The following is a 27,552-nucleotide window of genomic DNA, read 5'->3' as shown; positions in this document are numbered from 1 at the left end:
GGTGTACATTCGATTGATACGATGCCGTACGAAAAAGGAGGTGGAAGACATTGTGTTGTCTTCGACTGTACCAATAATCAGAGAAAGTTGTATAGATGGAAGATGGAGGAATGCTCTGAGCACGGGAAAAGACACGAATATTGTCCTTGCCAAGCGCCTTTCAGGATGTTTTGCATTCCAGCGCAAGTGGATACCAGAATGCGATGGCTCAAAGCTATCAATAGAAAGGATTATCAACCTGGAAAAAAGGACCAAGTATATCTATTATGTCGCAATTTATCAGTTATCGTCTTTTAATTTTTAAATTCATCTTATTAATTTCATATCTGAATTACATCGTCGATAATAACAGCTGAATATGCAAAATATATGCTGACCATATATATCTACACATGTGTACACATGTATAAATACCACATGTGTTCTTTTATATATGTAGACGTACATGTATACAGTATTCATTAACATACATGTTTATGTATAAATATGATATATGACTGTGCATCTTCACAGTTTTCATCAGGGTTAATTATATTTTTATCTTTTAATGCTAACAGGTCTGTTCAATTCATTTCCTTGATGGGTGTCCAACCAAACTGAACCCTGACCCACAATTACATATGGGATATCACAAAGAGATTAGGGTGCAAAAAATTACATGTTTGTCATAAATTTTCGTTTGAATTTTGTTTAATTCTACTTTCAGAATAAGATACTTGCAGTTAATGTGATTCACATATTACTATGACTATTATAAGAATCGTTTAGTATTTTCAAACTGTCAAATTAAATAGCAGTTTGAACTTATATGAAGCTGTTTTGAGTGGTCATACTTTCACCAGCGATCACAGGACGAAAAACCACCTTTAAGCAAGTCCTTAAAGGTGGCTTAAAGGTGACTTAAAGGAGCTTAAAGGCTATACGACCTTTAAGCCGCCTTTAAGTCACCTTTAAGCAAGTGCTTATAGGTCCTTAATGTCCAAACTTCTTTAAGCCACCTTTAAGCCACCTTTAAGCATCTTTAAGTGGCATTTACGCTCTCTTTACACTGCCTTTACACTGTCTTTAAGTGGCCTTTAAGTCAATATTGATCAAGCTGAACAATAAACACATATATTAAATGCAAAAGCTCTTTTATAGAGATGGAAGGGGGTCATTCGAGTGATAATATAATTTCCAAGGAAGGGGGGGGGGATGTTCCAGGCGGTTTTAATCGTCGCTCCATTAAACACAGATCGCTATCATCAGCACCGCTCCGATGGACACAGATTGCCGTTATAAAATTCTTTATAATTTTTTGGGGGTTTCAAAATTATTGTAGGGATGAGCGCAGTCTCTGTATCTTAATATGTGCATAAAACTAATTAAAGTATGTTTGTTTCCTATTATAAATTAATCGGTGAAAAAAATCTCTCTCTCTCTCTCTCTCTCTCTCTCTCTCTCTCTCTCTCTCTCTCTCTCTCTCTCAGTTCATCCGGTTATTAAACAAAATAAAGATAATGAACCAAAAATGCATGAGTTAATTTTTTAATCGGTTTAAGGTTTGTATTTTTTTTTCAATTTTCATTATTTCTAACTCTAGATCTGCTAGATACATGTTAAAGATGAAAAGACTCTCAACTGCCTTTGTTATATCGGGCAGGATATTACTGCTTTGTTTGTCTAGACATAGTTTTGTTCGTTTGTGTATATCTAATTAGAGTCTATTGTTTGTACAACTTAAGAAAACCCCTGGAACTAACACAGAATATACAAGATATACACAACAGTTGTGTCGTGTGCCCAGGTGCATGTTTGTGTATATCTAATTAAAGTCTATTGTTTGTCCAACTTAAGAAAACCCGGCCCTGGAACTAACACAGAATATACAAGATATACACAACAGGTGTGTCGTGTGCCAAGGTGCACGTCAGGGTTTCTAAAGGCGTTGAATTTTAGTATGTACGAGTATACGATAAGTCTAGTGAATAAAAGTTAATTTACATTTGTAATTCATTTTCAAAGTATTATTTCCTAGCTCTGGGCTTCAAAGATGTTACGTCTACAAATTAACGATACATGTATGTAAGAGTAAAATCGTGGCGCAGAGGATGTGTGGTGATGCTAGTAAACTAAGGGTACCGGGTTCAATTCTCGCCGTGGCCGGTTTTTTGGGGTGTTTTTTTTTCATTTTTCTTTCTAGAACAAAAACCGTTTTAATACCTTTTCTTTCATAAAGTTAATACATTTTGTTGGAAATTAAGCACAACATTGAATTAAATTTTTTTTAATGGCTTAAAGGTGGCTTAAAGGTAGCTTAAAGGTTGCTTAAAGGTTGCTTAAAGAAGTTTGGACATTAAGGACCTATAAGTTGTCCTTAAAGGTGGCTTAAAGATGACTTAAAGATAGTCTTTAAGCTGCCTTTAAGCCATCTCTACGCTTTCTTTAAGCCACCTTTAAGCAATACATATAGCTTAAAGATAGCTTAAAGGTGGCTTAAAGATCATCTTTAAGCTACCTTTAAACACCTTTAAGCTATCTTTAAGGAGGACTTAAAGATGGTCATTCATCCTGTGGATTGCCTGCTGGCGGGTACAATGACTGTGTGGGACATGATTGAAGTTAACTATGGATGCAGGATCATCCTCGGGTATGTAAAAACACAATATGTGTTCAGATATGTATGATATATTACTATGTATGATTTTTAAATAGATAAAGCAAGGTAGGAGAAAACTGGTAAGGAACATGTCTAATCAGGAGGATGAGCAGGAGCAGGATGAAGAAAGTGGCCTTATATGCATAGGAGGAGATGAAGCAGCAAAAGCCACATACATGGAAATCAATACTCCCTCAGCAGCAACAGCTTCTACCCAGACACCACCTGTTATTGTTCATCAGTATGGGGTGTCTTGTTTTACCTATCGACCAAAATCAGATGCAACAACTCAGACTATTGATTCATTGCATGACCACTTATATTGTCTACAATTAACATCTAATACTGTAGGTACTCAAACAACACGTGAACTTTCATCTTTCAAAATTTTGACAGAGAAAGATTCAGTGTTTTATACAGGGTTGTCACTGACAGTATACTCTACTTTAGTAGATATAATGAGGGTACATGGCAACGATTTACCTTATTTATTGTCCATCGATGAACAAGTTTTGTTAACGTTAGTTAGATTACGTTTATGGTTACAGTTCCAAGACTTGGGGAAAAGATTCGGAATTTCGCATCAGCTTGCTAGTAGAATTTTTAATTTATGGATAAATATCCTAGCTGTTCAGTTGAAAGATTTGATAATGTGGTTGCCAAAGGACACAATTCAAAGATCTCTACCAACTTCTTTTAGGAACACATATCCTAAAACTACATGTATCATAGATTGTACAGAAGTGTACCTTCAGAGGCCATTGTCCCTGAAAGCCAGCACTGCAATTTACAGCAGTTACAAGTTGCACAACACATTAAAATTTCTTGTTTGTATTGCACCAAATGGTTACATCATGTTTTTGTCAAAGTGTTATGGGGGCAGAGCAAGTGATAGGTTTATCACTAAAAAATCAGGGTTTTACAACTATTTGAATCCAAATGATGAAGTTATGGCTGACAGGGGATTCACAATAGGTGAAGAACTATTCAGTTTACATGTTGGGCTAATATTCCTTCATTTTTGCGAGGTAGAAAGCAGCTTAGTGAAAAAGAAGTTATCCAATCTCGTAGAATAGCATCAGTGCGCATTCGTGTTGAAAGGGCAATTTGTAGAATGAAATCTTACAGAATTTTGAACAGCATTATTTCGATAAAGTCAGTCAAAAAAATGAACAAAGTAGTGAAGGTAGTGGGTGTTCTTTGTAATTTGAGACCTCAGCTTATTAAAGATTAGAGGTGCTCATGCATAGTGTAGAATTTTTACATTGTACTTTTTTGCTACTTCATTGCTCTTTTCTGAAGATAACAAGAAATTATGTACAAGTGAAAAGACTGTTTATTTTTGTTTTCACAAAGTTGAACACAATTGTTCATACTTCTCACTGAAAAAAAACTGCCTCGTGAAAAATCATCATCAATTCTAACAAGTAGATGATTGAAATAAAATGCTCTGATTCTTGGATAAAATATTGGAAACAAAAGTTTCGTTATATTGTACATCAATGCACACTGAATCCCCATTTTTTGCAAACCATGTAAAATATTTGCACGTTGATTTTCTTGTACAGAAAAGTTGCATTTGTATTTGTGTATAATATCCATTTCTGCCTGACTTATTAACAGTGATAGTATCATTTTCTTTACAAATGTCATAACTTTTGTTGTTTAAAAGTTCATCAATAGACCATTTCCGAGTTTCGTTTCGTCAAATCAATGAATCTCATTTTTATACGCGGAATCACGTGACTACGGACAAGAAGTTGCTTAGCGCACGTAAACAATCTCGTAAATGTCGGCTGCCTTCAGCGAAAAAAAAGTTCCACAATTGCACGAGTTTCTCAAAACAAAGGGAATTTCAGTTGCTGGGTATAAAAAGAATGAGTTGGTTAAAATAGCAGAATTTATTTTCAACTTTAAATGCCCTACAGATCCTGATTTTACTGGCGATAACACAGAGAAGGTCATCAAAGAGAGATATAAAACAGCAGGCTGCGATGTAAACCCTTTCGAACTTACTGGCTTCACTTCAGACCTTTCCAATATTCCAAACTTTACTCTTTATGATATATTCAATTATCTGCTTTTACACCGGGCTGATTATGACAAGAAGAAGCTCAAAGCTTTCAAAAGCGCAGAAGATTATAGACTGTACTATGACGGGCATGTGGAACATTTAGAATGTGTGTGTAATGGACAAACGTTTGTTTTCAAGACAAGATTAAAACCTACTCAGAGGGACAAGACATTCGATCAAAAGAAATACTATGAATCTTGGTTTATCATTTCAAATGCCACTGGAGAAGTTTTGGCTGCATACTGTGAATGTCCCGGAGGGTAAGTTGAATAGCCTATGAGCTATTTGCATTTCGTATGTTTTTCTACTTTGCCTTGATATCAAATTCCACATTTATAAAAGCAATTATTCTGCAGTACAAGCTATTTATGAGTATTTATGTTAGCTGGTTTAATATATATAGCGCATGTTAAAAAAATAACATTTTTATAACCACATAAAAAGCAAACTTCAATATGCTATTGATCATGCAAAGGACTAAGTGCGGTTTTATCCAATTTTTTCCCCCCAAAATCAAAGTTTTAGAAAGAGCTTTAAAATAAGGTGAAAGATAGTTAAAATCATATTGGAAATAAAGGTGTAAAAGGTTATCACCACAGTGACGTCATAATGTAGAAATGACGTCATGAATATTGCATTATTTTGATAAATTGATGTTTTTTAGCAAAATATGGGTGTTTTCCGATGGTTTTTCGACTGGGAAATATCGAGCGCAGGCTTGCTCAAGTACCATATTTTAGTATAATATGTATAACTATCTGAAGAAAAACATATGTTAAAATCGCACTTGAGCAGACCTGCGCTCTATACTTCCGAATGCAAAATATAGAGCAAAAATGACAATATCTTCATTTGTTTGCAAATTTGCGGGAATTAGGTCATTTAAGTGACGTCATAGATAAACAGCGAGTGAGCAATGATGACTGAAATCAAGATTAAAGTTATAGGCATCCTCTTTACAATGATTTGTGAAGATTTCATTTTCATACGATACTATTTAAAAATTGGTTGAAATCGGGGGCAGATATTTGACCATACCGCACATAGTCCTTTCAAAATGATTTTAACCATCTGCATAAACATATACACTGTCTATGGATGTTTATAAAGCTTTGCAGTGATAAACCATTAATATTTTTAATTCCAAACTGCATACATGTAGTTTATTACAGGCATGTAGCATCGTTTTTGAAAGTGGGGGGGGGGGGGCAGGCAAACTCATGCAAAAATTCTTGAAAACAAAAAAAATAAAACAAACAAACATGATGATTCCACAGTAATTTAAGAATCCCCCTTATGCTATGTGCCTGCAATATCTGCCCACACAATAAAGTTTTGTAAATTTTGGAATTAAGTATTTTATATCAGTTTTATAAACTTATTTTAGAGCAGACGGAGCTTGTAGACATATCGGTGCAAGTTTGTATGAACTGGAAAGTTATGAGCAGAAATCCGTCACGAATGGTCCATGCTAATGGAAAAAAAGGCCTCGAGCACATGATCAGCCAATAGAAATAAGCAAACTCAAGATCCACAAGGCAAGCTACAGGTATAAACAATACAGTATTTAATCATAGAAACCTTGAACATGGAAATGCATGTACATGTACCAAAACAAGATATGTTATCAGATTTTACATTTAAAAATTGTAATTTAGTACAATTATTTTTACTTAACAAATATAAACCTCAATTTTGATTTGTAATGTTCTATTGATTGACAATGAAATTAATTAATTGAAAGTATTTAACAGATTGACAACATATATAACCATTTTGTAAAAATAAATATATGTTGAAGCAATCTAATCATTAAGAGTTGAATGATATGTTATGTCAATTGTATTTCAGTGACAGGAATGCGCCAATTGAGGAAGTAAAAAATGCCTTCTTTGATCCTCGACATTTAAATGACAGAGCCCCTATTAGCGAGGAAGACAAAACTGACTTTGTCCGTAAACTCCATCAGGTAAAACATAAAATTTCCAGAATCTGCGATTGGTATATTATTAGTTGCTGAAAAATCTTTGACAAAATTTGAAAATTTAGGCTAAAAAAATCAAAGTAGACATTTAATATAAGTTGATGTCCAATTGGTTAAAAAATGAATCCATGAACAAAGAGTGTGTTAAAATTTCAAGTATCTGCAATTAATAGCTTCTGAAAAATCTTTGACAAAAATTTGTTTGAAAATTAAGGCTTTAAATATATATAAACAAAGTCGTCATTTAACACTGTGTGACAGTGAAACAGGTACAAAAATGGATCCCATTTTATGGCATGCCTAAGCAAAGAGTAGGTATGTTAAAAATTCAAGCACCTGCGATTTATAGTTTCTAAGAAAAATGTGACAGAAATTTTGTTTACAGACAGACGGACGGACAGACAAACACAAGGGCAAAACAGTAAACCCCTCTCTCCTTCGAAAGCAGGGGTATAAAAAATCATAGTTTGATCATCATCATTATATTAAATACATATGAATTACATGTATGACTGATAAGAAAAGAGTATAAATGAAACATTTACCAATTACAAAATACAATTAATGTACGGTATTAATTATGGTCATACAATATTGTTTTCTAATTTCAGATTAACCCAGATGTATATGTAGTAATACCTGTGTATTATGATGACAATTTCTTTCAGATGATGGTTTCAAAGTTAAAAAAGTTCTATGTTTCAATTGTATTACAAGAGTTGACATCAGGTGATGTAAAAAAAAGCAATTGCTCAAGAGTCTTAAAACTACTGTACATGGTACATGTGGTACAAATCCATATAGTGTAATATTGTAACTTAAATTTACAATACAATGTGAATCCTACTTTACTCTTCTGTTGTTTAGATTGCAAAGAGCAGTACATATGCATACAATATGATCTAAATAGGGTTTAATTTTCAATGGAATAATACCTTGAAGAATCTTAAAACTTTTCAAGTCCCCTATAGCTCTTTCCACATGTATTCTGGCTCTTGCTATTCTCCTAGTCTTAGTTGTTGCTCTGCTGCTCAGCTGTTTTCCACATGTAAAGGGTGGTATATTTAAAGTGCGACCTTTAAGAGCGAGAGCACCACTTATCATAAAACCCCTATCAGCCATTATATCATCACCATACTCTAAGTTAATCAGAAACCCAGATTCTTCAACTATCTTTTTATCTGATGCAGAACCAGCCCAAAGTTTTGATATAAATGTAAATGAGCCTGATGGGGAAATAGAAACCAATAGTTTAACAGTGTAATGGTGTTTGTATGAACTCCATGTCACACGCTGGCTAGATGGTAGGCTTGGTCGTTGAATAAAAAACTCAGTGCAGTCGATCACAGCTCTAGTTCTCGAAAAGCACTTGAACACTTTAGGTAATTTCAGACGAATTTGATCTCTGGTCGGCCATTGGATTAAAAACTTGAGTTCTAGTTGTAACAAATTAATCCAGGTTATAAATATGCGGCTTATACTTGAGCAAGATATGGCGAAGATGTCAGCCAATACTTCAACATCAAGGCCTCTTCTGATTCTTACAAGGGTTAGCAGAAATTCTTCAAAGGAGGATAGTACACGTGCAGGTCCTCTTTTCTAATTGAATGAAAAAGAAAACTATAAATTGCTATATATATATATAGAGAGAGAGAGAGAGAGAGAGAGAGAGAGAGAGAGAGAGAGAGAGAGAGAGAGAGAGAGAGAGAGAGAGAGAAATGTAATAAAAAAAGACTGGCAATAACCAAGACTCTAAGACACATGATAGAGCATGTCAATAAGTTTCAGTTGTTTGTGTTAATTAGTAATCAAAAATTTGTTTCATTTTTGTATAATTAAATTTCAACTACACCATATAAGCACCATGCTTTTGATATGGATGTCCTTTTATATTTTGCTAAAGACACAGCTAATTGATTGACATTAATACATGCTTAACATATTTAAAGTCTATTAATTACCTTGACCTTAGTTTACAGTGGACCACATGCTTGGGCCATATAAGCACCATGCATGCAATGAACATTTTTTATATTTAGCTATTTTTAAATTTGTTCTTGCAAATTACCATAATCGTTCAGTATTAAATTCAAGCAAATTCTTTACATTTCCATTTGGGGCATCAGGTAGGTCTCTTGCACTTCCCTGCCAGTATCTCATTCTCTCTGCCTTGCTTCGGAATACATCAAAGATCAACATCAGAGTGGCCAATGTCACACCTGTAATTGATGGACCAAATTTTAAAGTGCAAATTTAAACATATACATATGCAGGTTTTTTTATATTTTAATAACCAAAATATTGACTCTAATGAATAAAAAGCTGAGAAGCACACAGGAACAAACAATTAAATTATCTCCTGGGGGGGGGAGGGGGTTGTGGAGGGATCATGAATTTCACAATTACATTCTCCTCTTCTATTGTTTGATTAAAAACCAAATTTAGGTAAGTTTGGCTCACAAATTAAAAACTTAATATGTAGATTAATTGGTAAAGGACAGCTTTTTAAAGTTGACATGGGTCTATGACAATAGAGTGACCTTAAAAAAAGATACACATTTGGTAACCATGCAATGAATATGTTTAAAATGTTATAATTACTCCATGGACTAAATTACATGTATACTAGCTAGCTTTTGTATAGATTTAATATTTTTGAAATGTTCAATATCACCAAGGACCATACATATAAGAATGGTTATATAGGGGCTAAATCAAAAGGATATACATGTTTGACTACTAGTACTGTGACATGTACATTCATAAGTTTTTGGGAGCTAGAGGCTTGCAGATACATTTTCTAATTCCCAAAGGGAAAGTAGCTATGCAAAGTTAAGTGACTCGATCATTAGCTCATACTTACTGCACTATTTTCTGGTATTCTAGCTAGCTGTCCTTCAGTGTATATAGGGTACAAACAGACTTGAAGTATTAAATCTAAGATGTGAAATATAAATTAATTGACATATAATATGTACCTGTATAGAATTTACAGGATGTGTCATCCTTGGTAACATTCTTCACAAAGATGGTACGGCTCAGACTTCCTCCTTGAAGATCTTGGTCAGTGAAGTCCTTAAGATCATTAAATGTCAAATCTGTCTGCACTGCCATGTCTGTCATGACTCTACCTTCAAAATTACAAATTAATAACTTAATAGCTATATAATACTGAAACTGATTAACTGTATTTTTAAATTATACAATAATCATAATGAGGGTTTTTTAAAATGTGAGAATAGATAAATTTAAATGTTGATCTCAAGGGTCAGCTTAAGTGTGTTCAGTGGTGCGACAGCTGTATAAAACATTAAAATTCATTTCCTTGGTAAATTTCCCATTCACTTAGTACATGCAATAACTGATACAGCATCTTGTAGGCCTTAAATTACACTGAGGTGTTCAATTAAAATGACTTCCTTTTAAAAAAAATTAATGGATCTCACAAGCTAGACCATTATATGACATAAAATTTTTTAACTGTTAATTGTACTGCATGAAACATATCATAGCAATATGTATATTTATGTTTACTGTCTTTTTAATATACAACCACACTTAATTGTGCCATACAAGTCTCAATTAATAACCTCGATGAATTATATTTATGTACAATTAATCTATCTGTGACATTTTATCTAACTTCAAATATTTGCCAATCTCTGTCAAAAGATCAGCTGATTCAAGCTATAACCTGTTTAACACCATTACACATATAGTTTAATATAATTATATACACCTGACACAGATACCTGTACCATTAAATTATATCATAAGCAATTGCGCATGCTCGTAAAATCAAGACGCCTTTCCTGGACTACCCTATACTTTTCTAAAATTTTGTTAAAATACATCTTAGGATAGCTCTGAAAACATCAGAAACATTGAAAGATCATCCTGAGGAACATTTCCATCACTTATTGTGTCATTACATTTGGACTTTGCTAAAAACTGATCCTGGTATACTTGTCTGTACGTATGGGCCAATAAGAACTCCAAACCCAATGTTATCAATGATACTACATACTTCCGATCACTACTACTAGTATTAGCAGGAGTCGAACAGAACCCTGGTCCTCGAACACCAAAGTACCCATGTGATATCTGTAGCAAAGCCTGTAAATGGGGTCAAAGAGCCCTTGCATGTGACGAATGCGACCACTGGTACCATGCCACCTGCACTGGAATAGACACACTAGAATACGCAGATCTAGCAAACACATCTGTGTCCTGGCATTGTGTAGTATGTAACACCTGCAACTACTCAACTGTACTTTACGACCTACTAGATTCGGCCGACAGTAACACATACTCGGTATTATCATCAAACCAGAGTTATGCTAGCGCGTCGGATTCTCTGATGTCTAGCCCTGGTCATCCACAAGCTGCATCATCACCAAAGCCAAACAAACCAAAGGCCTCACCAACAAAACGTCAGCAGAATTCACTCAGAATACTCATTATCAATTTTCAGAGTATTAAAAACAAACATAACGACCTGCAAGTTTTATTGGAATCTACAAGACCAGACGTCATACTTGGAACTGAAAGTTGGCTATCTGACAAGATTCATAGTAAGGAGATCTTCCCAGATTCCCTAGGTTTTAACATCATTCGTAGGGATAGAAAAGGAGACCCGCATGGAGGAGTGATCATAGCAGCACGACATGACCTTGGCCTCACACAGAGTTTTTGCAGCGACAAAACAGAACTAATTTCAGGAAACATCAAAATAGGACCTAGGAAATCAATATCACTCAACTGTTTTATAGACCACCAAATAAACAAGACCTAGAATATATAGATACAGCAGTGGCAGAAATAAAAAACCTGCGAGAGAAAAATAAGAACAACATTTTCCTACTGGGAGGTGACTTCAATCTTCCGGACATTAATTGGACCTCATATGATACCCACAGCAATCAAATACCAGCACAGGTCAACCAAGCGTTCCTTAGGATGACCGCAGACCTGAGCGTCCATCAATTAGTGAACAAACCAACAAGAGGCGAGAACACCTTGGACCTTATGTTTACATCCCATCCAGGTCAACTTGAGAGATGTAAGACACTTCCTCCAATCGGAAACAGTGACCACGACATCGTACTATTAGACCTAGCAGCTAAAGCAACAAGACCTAAACCTACTAGTAGAACCATCAATCTCTGGAAAAAAGCCAATATGGAGGGAATTAACAAAAGCCTCACTGATAACTTTACTGAATTTCAGACCACCAACTTCAGTAATATAAACGCAATGTGGAACAAATTCAAGAGCATCATCATGAAAGCAATGACCACACACGTACCAACTAAACAGACCAAGGAGAGATACAGCCACCCTTGGATGAACACACAGTTACGTAAAACTAGCAACAGCAAACAGCGTGCATACTCCAAAGCTAAAAGATCTAAAAACACCAAAGATTGGAAGCGATACAAATTTCTCAAGGCAAAGCTACAGAAAGAATCTAGGATTGCTCATGGGAAATACATGGAAGGCATCATAAGCACAGACCACAAGGAGCAACCGAAACGATTTTGGTCCTATATTAAGAGCGTAAACAAGAATCCACAGGCATTGTTACACTCAAAGACAAAGATGGACTTCTTCACAGCGATACACCAACTAAAGCTTCAATTTTAAACCAGCAATTTCAATCTGTCTACACCAAAGAAGACATACATAACATGCCACATATGGGACCAAGTCCATTCCGAACTATGGACAACATCAGAGTCAGCCAGGCGGGAGTTTACAAGCTACTCCGTGGACTAAGACCATTCAAAGCCACTGGGCCTGATGAAATTCCAGCCTATATACTCAAAGAAGCAGCTGAACACATATCACCATATCTGACCATAATTTACCAGAAATCTTTGGACACTGGAGCCATTCCTGACGACTGGCGAGCTGCCAACATTGTCACAGTCTTCAAAAAAGGAGAAAAACACAAAGCTTCTAATTATCGTCCAGTCTCCTTGACTTCAATCTGCTGCAAACTATTGGAACATATTGTTCACAGCACCATCATGGATCACTTTGACCGCCACCAGATCCTTTGTGACCATCAACATGGTTTCAGATCCAAAAGATCTTGTGAAACTACTGATAACACTAGACGAAATTGGCAAGAATTTAGACCAAGGAGAACAGACAGACATCATCTTGCTCGATTTCTCCAAAGCCTTTGACAAAGTGCCCCATAAGAGACTCCTCCAAAAAATGGACTATTACGGAATACGTGGAGAAACACTCAAATGGATACAAGACTTCCTTAGCAAGAGAACACAATCCGTATTGCTTGAAGGGCGTAAGTCCGGCCTCCTAGACGTCATCTCAGGGGTGCCTCAGGGAACAGTCATCGGACCCCTATTATTTCTGGCTTACATTGATGACCTGCCACAATCAACATCTTCTGAGGCAAGGTTATTTGCAGACGATTGCCTAGTTTATAGGAAAATAAAGAATGTGAAGGATACCGAGACACTTCAAGACGAACTTAACAAACTCCAAGAGTGGGAATCTCGATGGCAGATGAATTTCCATCCTGAGAAGTACATCGTGATACGGATCACCAACAAAAGAAACCCACTGATAAGGAACTATCAACTACATGGCCACACACTAGATGCAGTCGAGCATGGGAAATACCTGGGAGTCACCATAAACCATGATCTACAGTGGAAGACACATATCAACCAGACAGTAGGCAAAGCATCAAGGACACTAGGCTTTCTGAGAAGGAACCTAGGACGGTGTAAACCAGAAGTCAAAGCCAACGCCTACATCACCATGGTCAGACCAACCCTGGAATACGCCTCCACTGTATGGGACCCTTATCAAGATAACCTTGAAAAAGACCTAGAGCAAGTACAGAGAAGGGCAGCTAGGATCGTGTACAACGAATACCAAGACGTATCCCCAGGCTGTGTCAGCTCCTTAATGAATAGACTAAAATGGGAGCCTCTTAAAGATCGCCGCTACAAAGACCGACTCACCATGGCATACAAGATCCGCAATAGATTGGTGGATATCGACCCCTCTAATTACTACAAACTCGGAGATTCCAGGACCAGAGGAGGCCACCGCATATACCAACAGCGCACTCGAAAAGATCAATACAGGTTCTCCTTCTTCCCAAGATCAGCCAGGGAATGGAACACTCTACCGGAAAAAGCCACAAAAGCAGCTACACTAGAAGAGTTCAAGGCCAGCCTTACCATCATGCCAGAGGCCTTGACAGGAGCTTCACACATCTAGAACTCCTTCGACCCCAGATGTTCATAGTTTTATTTGTAAATAACTTTCTTGTAAATAGTTTTTTTTATTAAGTGAGGAGGGAAGACCTCATGATTGTACGAGCAAGAGTCACCTATACACTCAAGAAGAGTCCGACTCTGTACTGGAAGAAGAAGAAGAAGAAGAAGAAGAAGAAGCTATTGTAATACAATGTCTGACCTACATATCCATGTGCATATGTATAAAATATGACATAATATATTTATTTCATACTTACCATTATGTACATCATGCATTATATTGTTTTCATCTGTAGTGATTTCAATCTCCAGAGTATCCGTTTCTAATGTCAACAACTCCATCTCAGACTCCATCGATGTTTGTACGCTACTAGTGTCACTAGCCACACCCACCTTCAGGCCATCTCCGCTTCCACAGTCTTTTACATGGGATGTTTACATGTTATGATCATGTAAAGCTGTTGGGTTTTGCTTCTGTTTTGGTTCACTTACAAGTTCTTCTGTTTCCGTTTGTATGAAACACCCAGCTGTAGTTCTTGGCAAGGGGCCGCGTCTTTTCTTGTTTTTGAAGACGAAGTGTTCCATCTCTGGGCCTGTGATACCGTACGGCACAGGGTCTGGATACTTAAAAGTCCCATTTCCGCTGTAAAAATGCTTCGTACAAATGTATGTGTCTCTTGTCACTTTGTCCAAAGTGAAATTAGCACGACCACAGGCTTTGACCCACTTTTTACAGCGGTCTACATCCGCATGTTTACTTGGAAATTTGACAAAATCAACGCATTGCATATTTTCTTTAAAAGAATATATATTGTCACTGCGACAATCACCCCACGCACAATGTTTAACGACCATTTTCGAGCTCAGTCACCTATCGTATTCAGTGAAATCGTTCTGAAATAGTGTATTTCAAACTTACCGCTGAAACGTCAAATTGTCCGTAGTCACGTGACATGTTCAACAATTTTTAAGATTTCGTTAAACAAAACGATATCTCGGAAATCGTCTATTGATTTTACTGGACATTTTATTTCTAAAAGCATATCATCATCAATTGTGCCATCAGACCTTGCAGACAGAAAAGATTCATCTTTATTTATAACAGTACCACAATTTTTAACTTCTAAATCAAATTTCTTTTCAAAGATTTCTTTGGCTATTGGTTCTGATACTTTTGGATCTAGGATATAAATGGTTTGTAACAACATTTTGTGGATTTGCTTTGCTTGTTTTTGGTACTTTGTTAGCCACAGATGCTGGAATTCTAACCTTGCGACTATCAAACCACAAGTCAGAATTTTGTTCCGTAGTATTGAGACAGACTTCATCAATTTTGTTTTCAGACAGATGAACATTTTTTCTATAAAAATCTCTACAAGGCTGACACTGAATATCAGCAATATTGATGGGATTTGAATAATCAAGATCATGATTCCCATGATGCACATCTTTTTGGTTACTTGTTTTTACTGCAGATGTGCTTAACTGACAGGGCTCAGATAACAAAATCTTATTTATAATTGTGCCCTTGCACTGAAAAATTTTTGAAAGGCATGATGAATGTGAAAACTCAACCAATTCATTGTGTGATTCTAATTTCTTAAATCTAAATTCTTTTTGAGGTTTACGTCTCACAATAATGTTATCTGTATTTATCGGTTTGTTTTTATTTGGTCGTGAAAAATCAATTTCTTTGAGCTCCGCCTGATGGTCAACTGCAGAGGAAGTTGCTCCCTTGCCCCAAGACGCTGGGAAATCTGTAACAGATTTTCCTGCGAATCCTTGATTCCATGCCATGACAACAGCATATCCAATGGCTGAAATATGGCTGCATCCTCTTCCTAAACCTGCTGGGCATGTGCAACTAGCATTCTCAATCTTGTAGCTATTTTCTCCATCGGATGCAGTTAAAATCCATGCATGATAATCTGCACGTCCGACCGACTCCAGGCTGGGATGGAGATACTTTTGCTTTCAGGAAAACATTTTGTCCAACATTTATACTTTGAATATCTCCTAGCCACCTGGAGTTGACATAATTTTGTCCCCAAAGAGATCTAAATGACTTCATTTCTTTATCATCAAAAGCTTTTGAAAATATCAAGTAGTCTACTAAATCTTCATATAAAATATTAGGCCAGCTTTTTAGATCATTTGTTTTCCAACCTGGGTCAGATTCATTTGGTGGATCTGCAGTTTTTAAATATTGTTATTTATTTCAATTTTCTTCATTATTCATAACTTTTTGGCGAAAGGAAAACTAACAATTAAAAGCAACTTATTATGAGGAGTTGCTGGTTGAAGAAATACAAAAACATTGATAACTAAATTTTTCATGCATGCATAAATTTTGAACTGCATAAGAAATTGGAGATCCACCAGCATTCTCTTCAGGTTATCACACTTCACATTACGGGTTTGATTGTTTGTATAAACCATCCAATTATATACTCAAATTCTCGACTCAATGGGTTACTTTCATTCAAGTCAGAGAATTGAGGGATGTAAATAAAACAAATTTACGTCAAATGTGCTAGGTGGGCGGGTACGGATCCAAGTTTTACTGTGTAATAAACAAAATTACAAACACAGAAAGACCAAAAACAAACAGAACGTGAATTAAATGAGGTTTAAATTTATATTTACAATTCTTTTTATCCATCACAGTGATGTTCCACACAAAAAACGAGACAAAGTCGACGTAGTAAATATGACACTTGTTTACCGTTGTCAGCACCGTAATGGCGGTAAATCACGTGATCGTAATATGGCGCCGCCCATAAATTAGGTCAGAGAATTAAGTATACAACACTAATTATAAATGATATAATCAAAATACCTGTACATATTGCACTTAAAAGTAAATTCTCTTAACACTTCAATGGTTTGAAAACTTAATGTGATTAAATTAAGATTTAATTTCTTTAAAGAAGACTTGTAAAAGACTTTGAGCTTCAATTTTGAAATAAGGTACTTTTGTAACATTCTAATTAGAAGTAGTTCCATTCGTTAAAAATTATGGTGTATAAGTTTCTGTCAGTCGTATTTTGTTGGAAAAACTACTACTAACTACTGATTAAAGCAAGTTTACATTCTTGTGTTGTACAAGAGTTGACTTTGCTTTATATTTTTTACAACAACAAAATCTCTTTTGATAGATTGTGACAACTTTTTTTAATTTCTACTTTCATAAAGATGCAAATTAAATGCTACAAAATACAACTTATTTTTTTTAAATCCCGAATTTTACATGAACGTCACTATCGTCTCTGCAAGATATTCTTTAAGGTGATATGGGACACCTGTTGATTTTTATGTGGATTAAAATACATAATAATGAAAAATACTTTCACTGGTTAAGAATATACAGTAGTTGACCAAAAAATATGTTTTATTATTTTTGAAAGGTAAAGAAAATAAAAGCGCCGACGGGATTTAAATTCATGAATTCTAGATTCGTAGATAACGCTCTTACCCCTACGCTACGCAGTTAGGTAACATTTTTGGGAAAGCAAAGCAAATTATGAAACTATACATGATTGTATTCTTTATTTTGTTCAGAAGTACAACCACATGAAGGTGTCCAAAACCACCTTAAAGTATCATTACCTGCATTCCCACTGTATCCAGTCACCTGTAGCTTATATTTACTGGCCTCGTCCCCGAAAGAAAAACTAAAGTATACAGCATAGACCTTCTCTCCATTAAATCTCCCCATGTCAACTCGCAGTTCCTGGGGCTTCAGTGATATCAATTTATGTAGGATGTCATTTCCTATAAAAAAAAATAATAAGAATACAATATCAATGGCATGCCATTCTTCTTCATAGCCTTTTAACCTCCATAACCATTTATTCGTTATAAAAGTAATAAGTTATTGTTTTCATATTAAGTAAATTACAGTCAACATCTGTAAATCTATATACTGTATATATAGCTTAAATATTGTATTAATATTTCTCTCTGCATCATCTGCAATGATAGGTGTGTTTTGTTACTTGAAAGGTAGATATGTGTTTGTCTTTACTTAAACTGGTTAAGTTCACAAATAATAAAAAAAAGTATCAGTCGCATATAACTCGTGCATAATTGTATGGTTATTATTGATTATGTTATTTACACAAAGCATTAACAGTACAAGATCACATGTGTTACATGGTTTGTACTTGGACTATATAAATACATAGTAACTGTCTTGGTCATAGGCGATATTTGTGTGAGGCTAAGAAAACTTGTTCGACCCAAGCCCAAATATCGCTTATATTTCAAGACAGTTTTCTTATATTTTGTTTGTCTTAAAAATAAATAAAATGCCTAAATAATTATTTACGCCGCCCGTTAATCCGTTTAATTGTGCAAAGTCCTTACCTAATCTCTGCTTTGGACGAAGAAATATCCCTATGTGGACAATATAAATATAGCGGGTAGAAATGGGGGATTGTTTGTGTTTCTGTTTAGTCAGATACTTGTTATTGAATGCACAGGTGATTGAGAAAAAAAGATCGATAACCTCCCCTCTCCATCCCTGCAACCCCAACTATCTTGACCCCGGGGCTTTACTGATTTTTATCATTACATTATCCTTCTATGGCATATTAATAATCTAATTCACACATTCATTGAATACAATCACTTAAACAAACATTTTGAAAAAATGCATATCCCCTCTACATATAATACAACAAGGTTGCTAACTTCGTCTGCCAGCCAAGAGGTGCTGCCGAGAATATTTGTTGAAATGTGCTACATATGCTATCAAACTACATCTAGTAGTAAAATCTGAATATCTGCAAGTCATGCCCATGTAAGCTACATACATTTATTGGGTAAATTTGACCAACAAGTTGCTAGTTTTTAAACTGATTCATCTTCAGCTTACGGAAGTGAGGTTTCATCTTTTTTAAGTTTTCTTGAAAACCACAATATCGAACAATGCGAAATGATTTGTTATTTTAAAAGAATAGTTCCCTGCAGGAAGCATGCCGTTTCTAATTTAAAGCCTACTAAATAGTATGGGAAAGTTTTAATAAACTTGCTTAAGAGTTGTGTTTCAATGTCTGTACAGTTGTCTACGTTATAATCTGGGTTGGTTTTTAGCCGAGCTCATTGTGGAAGGCATGGCCAGGCTATATATTCGATGCATGATAAAGTAAATGTACTGAACATCACTTTGTCCGCGAACTTTCCTAAAAATCCTCGAATATTTAAATATCAAAATGTAATTTTCTCCTCTGTGACATCCTAAATACTGGTCTTTGCAAAGTAGAGTTGCTGAGCGGGGGTATACGTTGTTTACACATTCTAAAATTAGAATTGAGAGTACAAATTGTTACGAGGAGCTTAAATATCAGTTAGTCTTAATTTGAGTGTTTAATATCTGACCCCACCCCCACCCCCCACCCCGATTATGGAAATATGTATTAATATGCCTATAAGCTGAATTATTTTGTCTGATTAATCTAAATAATAATGCCGTATGATGACAGAGTTTTCAAACAAATCACATGATTTACGGAAATCCATTTATCAACGTCTTTTGAACACCTGTTTTTGAACTTAGACTGATATGTTTTATAAAGTTTATATGGACTCAATTGGGGCTTTTATATGCATATAAAACCTATCACTTAAAAACTCGAGTTGTTTTATCTTGATACACTTTTCATGTCGTCAAACGTAAATGAATTACAAACATTATTAAGTTAATTGTGCTATGTTTCTAACAGTGCCGTCATCTTAGTGACAATTTAAAAGTTAATTTATTAAAAGTATATTACTATATGATATCGTACGGTTTAATACTCCTCTCTTTATCATAAAAATTCATGGTTCAATATAAAAAAAAATGTAGAAAAATGAGACAGGTTATCAGGTATTTTGGGTACTTTGATTTTTGTCTAATTTAGTAATCCTTATTTAAGCAATTCTAACTGCAAAGTCTTGAAACTAGAAATGAACCCAACCCCGTCCCATGATATTTGGTAATACGCCTAGAACCTCAGTTGGCTGAAGGTTCTAATTTTCACCTTAAGAGATGAGTTAGATATAACGTTGACGGGTCGTGATTTGTTATCAATAGTAGTGTTAATTTTACTCGGTTAGCTAATTTGATTATTTGGGGGCTTTAGTCGAACGATAGTCGAGTACTCGTTCATTAATTTAAAACTGTGTCCTTCTTAAATCAAATTATATTTATATCATACATCATAATTTAGACAAAAATACAACTTATAAACTTATAATAAAATGTAATAAGTTTATTTGATTTAAAATTAATTCGAAACTATGGTATCTAAATATCCTTTAGCAAATGTCCTGGCTCTTCCTTTTTTCTTGTGACGCTTGCCCATAATTGAGTTCCATATCAAAATCAATTGTGACCTGTTCTACAGTAAATAATTGTCCGTGCGTAATCAACAATCAGTTACAAATGATTATAAAAGGCTATAAATGATTATAAAATTAAGCGTTTTGAAATAATTAAGGTCTTCCGTTGGAAACGGAAGACCTTATTGTTTTTGCTTTGTTTCTTTTCCTCTATTATTATTACTATTAATTTTTTTTTCTGTCACGTTTTCTCAAAAACGCTTCAGCCGATTTTTGTGAAACTTTCAGATCTTATTCATGACAAAATTTGTAAGAAAATTACACGAGATTTTTTTGGTCGTCACTTCCGGTACCGAGATATTAAAGATTTTATGTTTTTGCTTGTTCACAATTTTTCTCAAAAAGTATTCAAGATAGGACTTTCAAATTTTCAGAGAAGGTAGAGAGTGAACGGCCGCAGTGCCTTTCGCATATCCGAACGTCCGCCGTCACTTCCGGTCGTCACCGGAAGGAAATGAAAAACCTTAATTTTTTAATTTTTTGGATTTGAATTTTTTTTATTTTTTCATTCGATAGAGACGCTCTCAAAACTTCAGAATATGAAATTCGTTTTAAAATCAATTCACGAGTTCTTGAGATTTTGGACTCCACTGTTCTGAAGCGAGGGTCCGCGTAGCTCAGTCGTTAGAGTGGTGGACTTGTGCCCAGGCGACCCGGGTTCAGTCCCTGAGTGCCGAATCTTTTTTCTCTCTCATTTGTGTTTTGATTAATGGGTTTATCTTTAAAATGATGAATTTGAATGTTTTCTGTTTTATTTTTGTCATAAATAAAAAAAGATAGCGGCTTTTTTTAGTACAAATATAGAGCTCTTTTCTGTCAGCAGCTCTCTAAATTACGACGCTCGTCGCATCGCCGACATCAAAGACATGCCGCCGAAGTGCCCCTGCAGTTCGACCGCATTAGAGTTCGCTGGGTCGCTTTGCCGGCATCAAAGAAATGCCGCCATCTCAATGACTGTATGCACACAACATTTAGCAATGCACCCACGTTATTCTACTCGGCTTAAAAAGGAGTGCTTAGTATTTAATCCCATATATAGATACACACATGCATGTATACATGCGTTTATTGACATAGGTTGCTTATATATTGATTCCTGAACATTATAAAACGCTATGTAATCTCTCTCTCTCTTTCTCTCTCTCTCTCTCTCTCTCTCTCTCTCTCTCTCTCTCTCTCTCTCTCTCTCTCTCTCTCTCTCTCTCTCAAGTACAAATGTTTTAGCATTTGAATAAGAACTAGTACAGGTAACGTGGAGTAAATTGGATAGAAGCTAAATGTACATTGGCGTATAAAAATTATACATATTTTATATCAAGTTACGGGATAATGTCTATGGATTCAAATAATTTGAAATTCATTGTTAAATGATTGTCTTCTTACTGATTGGAAGTCAACGCTAAAAAGTCATTTTTATTAAAGATGATGTACTTTTTCCTTTTTTGTGCATGTCTATATACTGATACAAATCTGTTGCCTGTCGGGATTAAGAAAAGCCTCCGAAGTTTATACACGTAACTATACAAACGAACGGGTGACTGCGACAAGGTTTAAAACTGACCATCCGTTTATGAGTGTTTGAGCCTAAGAATAAATAGATGTAAAAAAATCAATAGTTACATCTTTCAAACAACGCTTATATATTGTTCTAACATATGTATCTTATTTAGAAATTGTGTAATATGTGATATTTAGAATTTTATATTCTACGTTTAATATAGCAGTCAACGATCGAACCCCCCCCCCCTCCCAATTCATAAATCATTTAGTTTTTCTGGCCCGATTTTACTTGATCTTTGATCTTGGGCCTTTAATTTTAACTTATTACCATTCTAGATTACTGTACTAATTACCAGACCAATTCGTTCATTAATAACAGAGTTATGAAGTTTTTGGCATTTGAGTTTCAATTGTCGTGTTTGACATGTACTATAAAAAAATTCTAACTCCCAAGCCCTTCACTCAATCTTAATGAAAATTTGTGAAAATGAACCTCGGACCCCATTCTTATTGTCTGTGAAATATGCAGCGGATTGAACAATTAAAACATAATTCCTGAAATTAAACGGCGCTTATTGCCTATACCTGGAAATTAAATTAACACAGTACACGCACCGACCCCCCCCCCCCCCCCCCCGCCCCTTCCTATTCACAAAATCATTTAGTTTTCCTGGCCTGATTTTACTGGATCTGTCATCTTGAACCTTTATTTTCAACCTAGTTCAAGTCTAGATTACTGTACTAATGACCAGACCTATTCGTTGATTTTTAAGAGAGATATGAATTTTTGGGCATTCGAGTTTCGATTGGCGTGCTTGACATGTACTGTAGAAAAAAATTCTAACTCCCGAGCCCTTCACTCGATCCTAATGAAATTTTGTGTAAATGTACCTCGGACCCCATTCTTATTGTCTGTGAAATATGCAGCGGATTGAACAATTAAGAAGAAATTCCTGAGATCAAACGGCGAGTATAGCCTGTACGGGGACTTAAAATTTACACAGTACAAGGGATGTAAGCAGCCGCGTAATATTTCTGTTGCATGTATATGTCTTGTTTTCCGTTTAGTCTGTATGTACGATAGCGTGTGAACTACTTATGAATGTTAGAACTGTGGAAATTACTGTCATCAAATTTTTACCGAATAAATTTACGTGTTACGGATTTCGTTATTTCTACATTTATAAAGATTTTATCAATCCTGCTGAAATAAAACAGTCAAACATAGTAGTAAACGACACGAAATAACATTCTCAACACTGAAATACATGGGTAAAATGCATCAGTCATTGTTTTAGGACTTCCCCTAATTGTTGTTAACCGAATCCGAGATCCACACCTCAAAATTCTATTTTCGATTTATTTAAGACGAAATTCAAGCTCGGGTCTTTTCATCCCCCCCCCCCTCCAGACACAAACACGCATCAATATTTCAAATGACCTCGCACTGTTACCAAACCTGAATTGTCAGACATCTTACACGTTGTTTTTCATCTCATACAAAAACTCAGCTCCTCTCCCGGGCGGAAACTCCCAAAATTCAAAGACAAATTCGAGAATTATTTCGCGTCAGCCATGTTTTGAGACACCTGCAAAGGCTGTGTGTTCTAATCTCGCCGGAGCCAAGATTTTTTATTTCTCTCTATTTCTTTCTCTCCTTTTTTATCTAATTTTCTAACTAAAATATTCAACATAAAAGGGTGTTAGACTGTAGTACAAGTTGAAAAACACTCTTTAATTAAGATTTAGACAAAAACAGTCTTTTATTATTAGGGTCTTCCGTCTTCAGCGGACGGAAGACCTCCTCGTTGCTCGCAACGAGATCGTGTCTAGTTATTGATATGATTCAATTTTTGATTATACAAACATCTAATCAAATAAATAACTTTCTCTTCAGGCCCATGTCTTCAAAAGCAAATGAAATTAATTAATTATTAGCTGTTTAAAAAATGCATGTAAACCAGGGACACAATTGAAAAGATTTCAACTTACGGATCAAACATGCTGAGAAATGAAAACTGTTATTTTAATTCGTAACCCAAAGACTGCCACGTTACAAAAAACTGAAATGTATTGAATTTTATTCACGTTATTAAATCGGTGTGACCAAGAGACAATCGCGTACTCAAGTCCTCGTTGACATTCCTAGTTTTCAATGCGCAAATAGGAATATTATTTTCATAAAAATTGACAACTGGTAAAATTATACCTTCCCCTATGTCATCATGCTTTAAGTTTACATTCCACCTTAAAGGGTACCTGCAGTGCCGGTCAATTTTTTATGTAATGGAGATATATGTGTAAAAACATCATCCTGAACATTTTACAGCGATTGCATAAGTAGTTTTCGAGATATTTGGGGAAAACCCGATTTCACACCTGAACGAATTTTGAATCAAGCAGATTTGGCGCGAGATGAACTGTGACGTCAGGGGGTCAACGCTGCTGTATGAGAAACATTGCATTGTTTTATCGATATATGAGCATTTATTTCTGTGGTTTTATTTCCTTATCAACCCTGGATGACTAAATATACATGTACTGTTGTTTGAGCTTAAACCCGTATTTCATCGAACAAAAATGCCGAATTCGGAACATTGTTTGTTTTATGAATTTAGTCAAATGTGTAACACATTTTACGTATAAATGCACACCATATGTAGCAAAATGACAATTACTCAAAGAACTTTTGTTATAAGAAACATATTTTATTAATATTGTCATTCTTTTGAATGATTTTTCCGTGACATTATTAAATGATTAATAATATTGATAATACATATTTCGTAAAAGGTAACGCGGGGTCTATTCCTCGTATAAGGCATACAATTACAAATGATATCGCCCGATTATTCAATGATATTGATATTGGACTCCTACATAGCTAGAAGAAAATTATCAATTGAAAATTTTCGTTTCATGTTTTCTTAAATTTTAATTTAAAAAAGAGTTCCTATTTGAAATTGTTTGTTTTTCTTCAGGAATTTTGTCAAAAATGAAGAAATAGTCACATTGTACAAATAAATATTGTAATTGTCTTGGAAGTACGTTTTTACATTATGCTTTAATCATGTATCAATCGACTTTAAAGTCTCACATGACACCACGTGACTGGATGCCGAAGGAGATTTGATAAATTAAAGGAAACTTACTTGTAAGGCGAACTTTGATTGAAATTCTCCGAGGCATTCAGGAACGTGGGGACAGGTGCCCGACCCTGTCCCACCCTTATATAAGTTTTATCATTAATTTGCAATTCATTCAAATTATTATTCAGGTTTCGATTGATCACATGATTCTTTAAATACTGATCTGGGAACTAGCAAGCATATCTCACCTGCACCCACGTTCCTGAACGCCTCGGAAAATTTCAATCAAAGTTCGTCTCCTTTATCAATTATTCTTTTTATGACGGCTGTTCTGATTGTAATAAAGAAACTCAAAAAGAATTTACTTACTACAATTTTAAACACACCTTTAGATTTCATCAGCTCATTTAAATCATTTAGTTTGTGAATATTGCTACGTTATATCCAAGTCGATACAATTAAACTTGCAAATAATCAAGATTATGTTAAAATAGAATAAAGTTTGGTTTTATGACTTTCATAAAGGAGAGGAAAAACTATAAGAAAGTAATTACGATGTTTATATGCAATTACGTTTTAACAAAATATCCTAATGCAAGTCAGGTATTGTTTTCGCTAACTCGTGAGCATGCATTTTTCAAATCAATTGACAAAAGTTCTATGGGACAATTATTAAACAAGACTCAATATTCAGTGATGATCTACGTCTTTAGCTAGTTTAAAATTATCAAAAAATTAAATTGTTTGGTGTAAACATTGGCATATCTATGCAGTGGTCCTTTTGGAGAAGATTTTATTTAGGCATGCACCCTTTTTTAAGTGTAACATAATGACCTTATTTTTATCAAAGGTTTTGCCCTTTCGAGAAAATACATTTGTTCTGATTTAAACCATGAAATCAAGAGCCCGTACGTGAAACTTTAAATCGTACAGGGTCAAGTATTGAATCAAATGTTCTTTTTTCGAAGATAGAGAAAGAGAAAAAGAAACAGGTAGATGGACCGATAGAAAGATAAACAGAAAGAGGATGGAAGGCAAATTATAAATTCACACGAAATAACTTTTTATAATAGTATAGGAAATTTGGTTAGAATAATTAGAATGTGAGTACTTCTAAAATTATTTTCGGTATATTTTAATGCATTTGCCAGCATGGATGTTTCAGAGACATTGATGCCGAAGAAGCATAGACATTCAGCTAAATTCAGCAAGCGGTTAATAAAAAACAAGACTGTATTCAAAAACCCGCGCAAAATGATTTTAATACAAACTAATTCTGCTTTGTTTCATCGAAACGATACATTACAGTTCTAGTGGTATACAATCAACTCTGGTTTCTCAATGTATGTCATAGACTGACCCATGATTGCGTGTTGATACTATAGCTATTTTGGGTAATTCTAAGTAATATTGATAAAATTGATGAGATCTTTATTGAAATCAGTTATTTTTTAAAAATATGTTCAAAAACTATTTTTGGATATTTTTCTGATCATTTGGCATTAGAGCGTGTAGCTACTTTGGTTACAGTTTTGTGTACAACTTAGACTTCATCACATGCTGTTTATTAACTATGTTTCATGGTCATTAATGTCGACGCAGGTCAGTCTGTTTGATGGGTTATCAAAAAGAGTAAACATTCGGCATAATTCCATATGACAGATGTATGAATCACTGCATAATGATTCAGAGGTTTATATGCATATCATTTACTTTTAGCTGGAGAATTATTCTGTTATTTCAGTGAGTCAAACATTCACATTTTGTATGAAATATGAAGATTAATTGAACACTAATATTATATCGTACATTAATGTTTCAAATTTATATAGTAACCCCCCTTGATAAAGAATAATACAAAAATGGAATAGGGCTTGTAAATATATAAGGGACCCGCAAAAAGGTTAGCAAGTACAATAAATTACTTAATATCCAAAAAAAAAATGTTTAAGTACCTTTATCAGTGGAAGAAAACTGTTATTCCGGGCACAAAGTTCTTTAAAAACCATGTGAGATCTACAACAAAAAAATTTCGGTGATTTGTGACAAATACAATAGTTTGCAATACCGCTCGTTCGGAAAGTTCCGTGTATTAAGTTTGTATTTACTAACGTCCGCAAGATATCCTGTAACTATTATTGGTGAACTTTTCTTAAACCTGTTCACTCAGATTGCTTAATCCTATTCGATTAAAGTCTGATTTGCAAACTCCGCAAAACAATGTAGTTTTGGGAGAATTGAACTGTTTCGTATCCTCTTGTGTTAGTGTCACGTGCACAGTATTTAACTAGAGCCCTGGGTCATGTACTAACTAAAGTAAGCTTTCTATTATTTCATAATATGTGTCTGCTTAAGGTGTTTGGGTTTTTTTTATTTAGAGTTGATGTCAATTGTGAAAACAACAATGCTTCATAAATTTTGTACTGACCAAAAACACCATCCAACAAGAGATGTTTGTAAAACACTTATGCCCCCCTCCCTTGGAAACATCAACAAAGAAAATTAATGTAAAATGCAAATATTTGGAATTTTTCTAAGTCCAAGGGCTCTGTTAAAAATTGCTCGACCGACCCAATATCAAACTTGACCTAGATATTATCATGATAAACCTGTATACT

The 27,552-nt window shown here is 34.9% G+C and overlaps 2 protein-coding genes across 4 annotated transcripts in view; both read right to left on the bottom strand.

Annotated features, from left to right (window-relative positions):
- LOC105325378 (multiple epidermal growth factor-like domains protein 10) overlaps window positions 1-27,552 on the bottom strand; it is a 207,975-nt gene that overhangs the window by 116,894 nt on the left and 63,529 nt on the right. The gene's annotated exons all lie outside the window — the stretch shown is intronic.
- On the bottom strand, window positions 7,440-9,819 carry LOC117688361 (uncharacterized). The gene is made up of 3 exons (XM_066077654.1): window positions 9,675-9,819; window positions 8,803-8,915; window positions 7,440-8,295 (listed from the first exon to the last, which is right to left on the bottom strand). Exons 1-3 carry the CDS (start codon window positions 9,817-9,819, stop codon window positions 7,540-7,542), a joined length of 1,014 nt encoding a protein of 337 aa, XP_065933726.1. The 3' UTR covers window positions 7,440-7,539.

The sequence above is a fragment of the Magallana gigas genome, chromosome 3 (assembly GCF_963853765.1).
Source record: "Magallana gigas chromosome 3, xbMagGiga1.1, whole genome shotgun sequence".
In the NCBI taxonomy this organism is placed as follows: Eukaryota; Metazoa; Mollusca; class Bivalvia; order Ostreida; family Ostreidae; genus Magallana; species Magallana gigas.
Note: the sequence above shows the minus strand (reverse complement) of the source record. Positions and strands in the feature narration are given on the sequence as shown.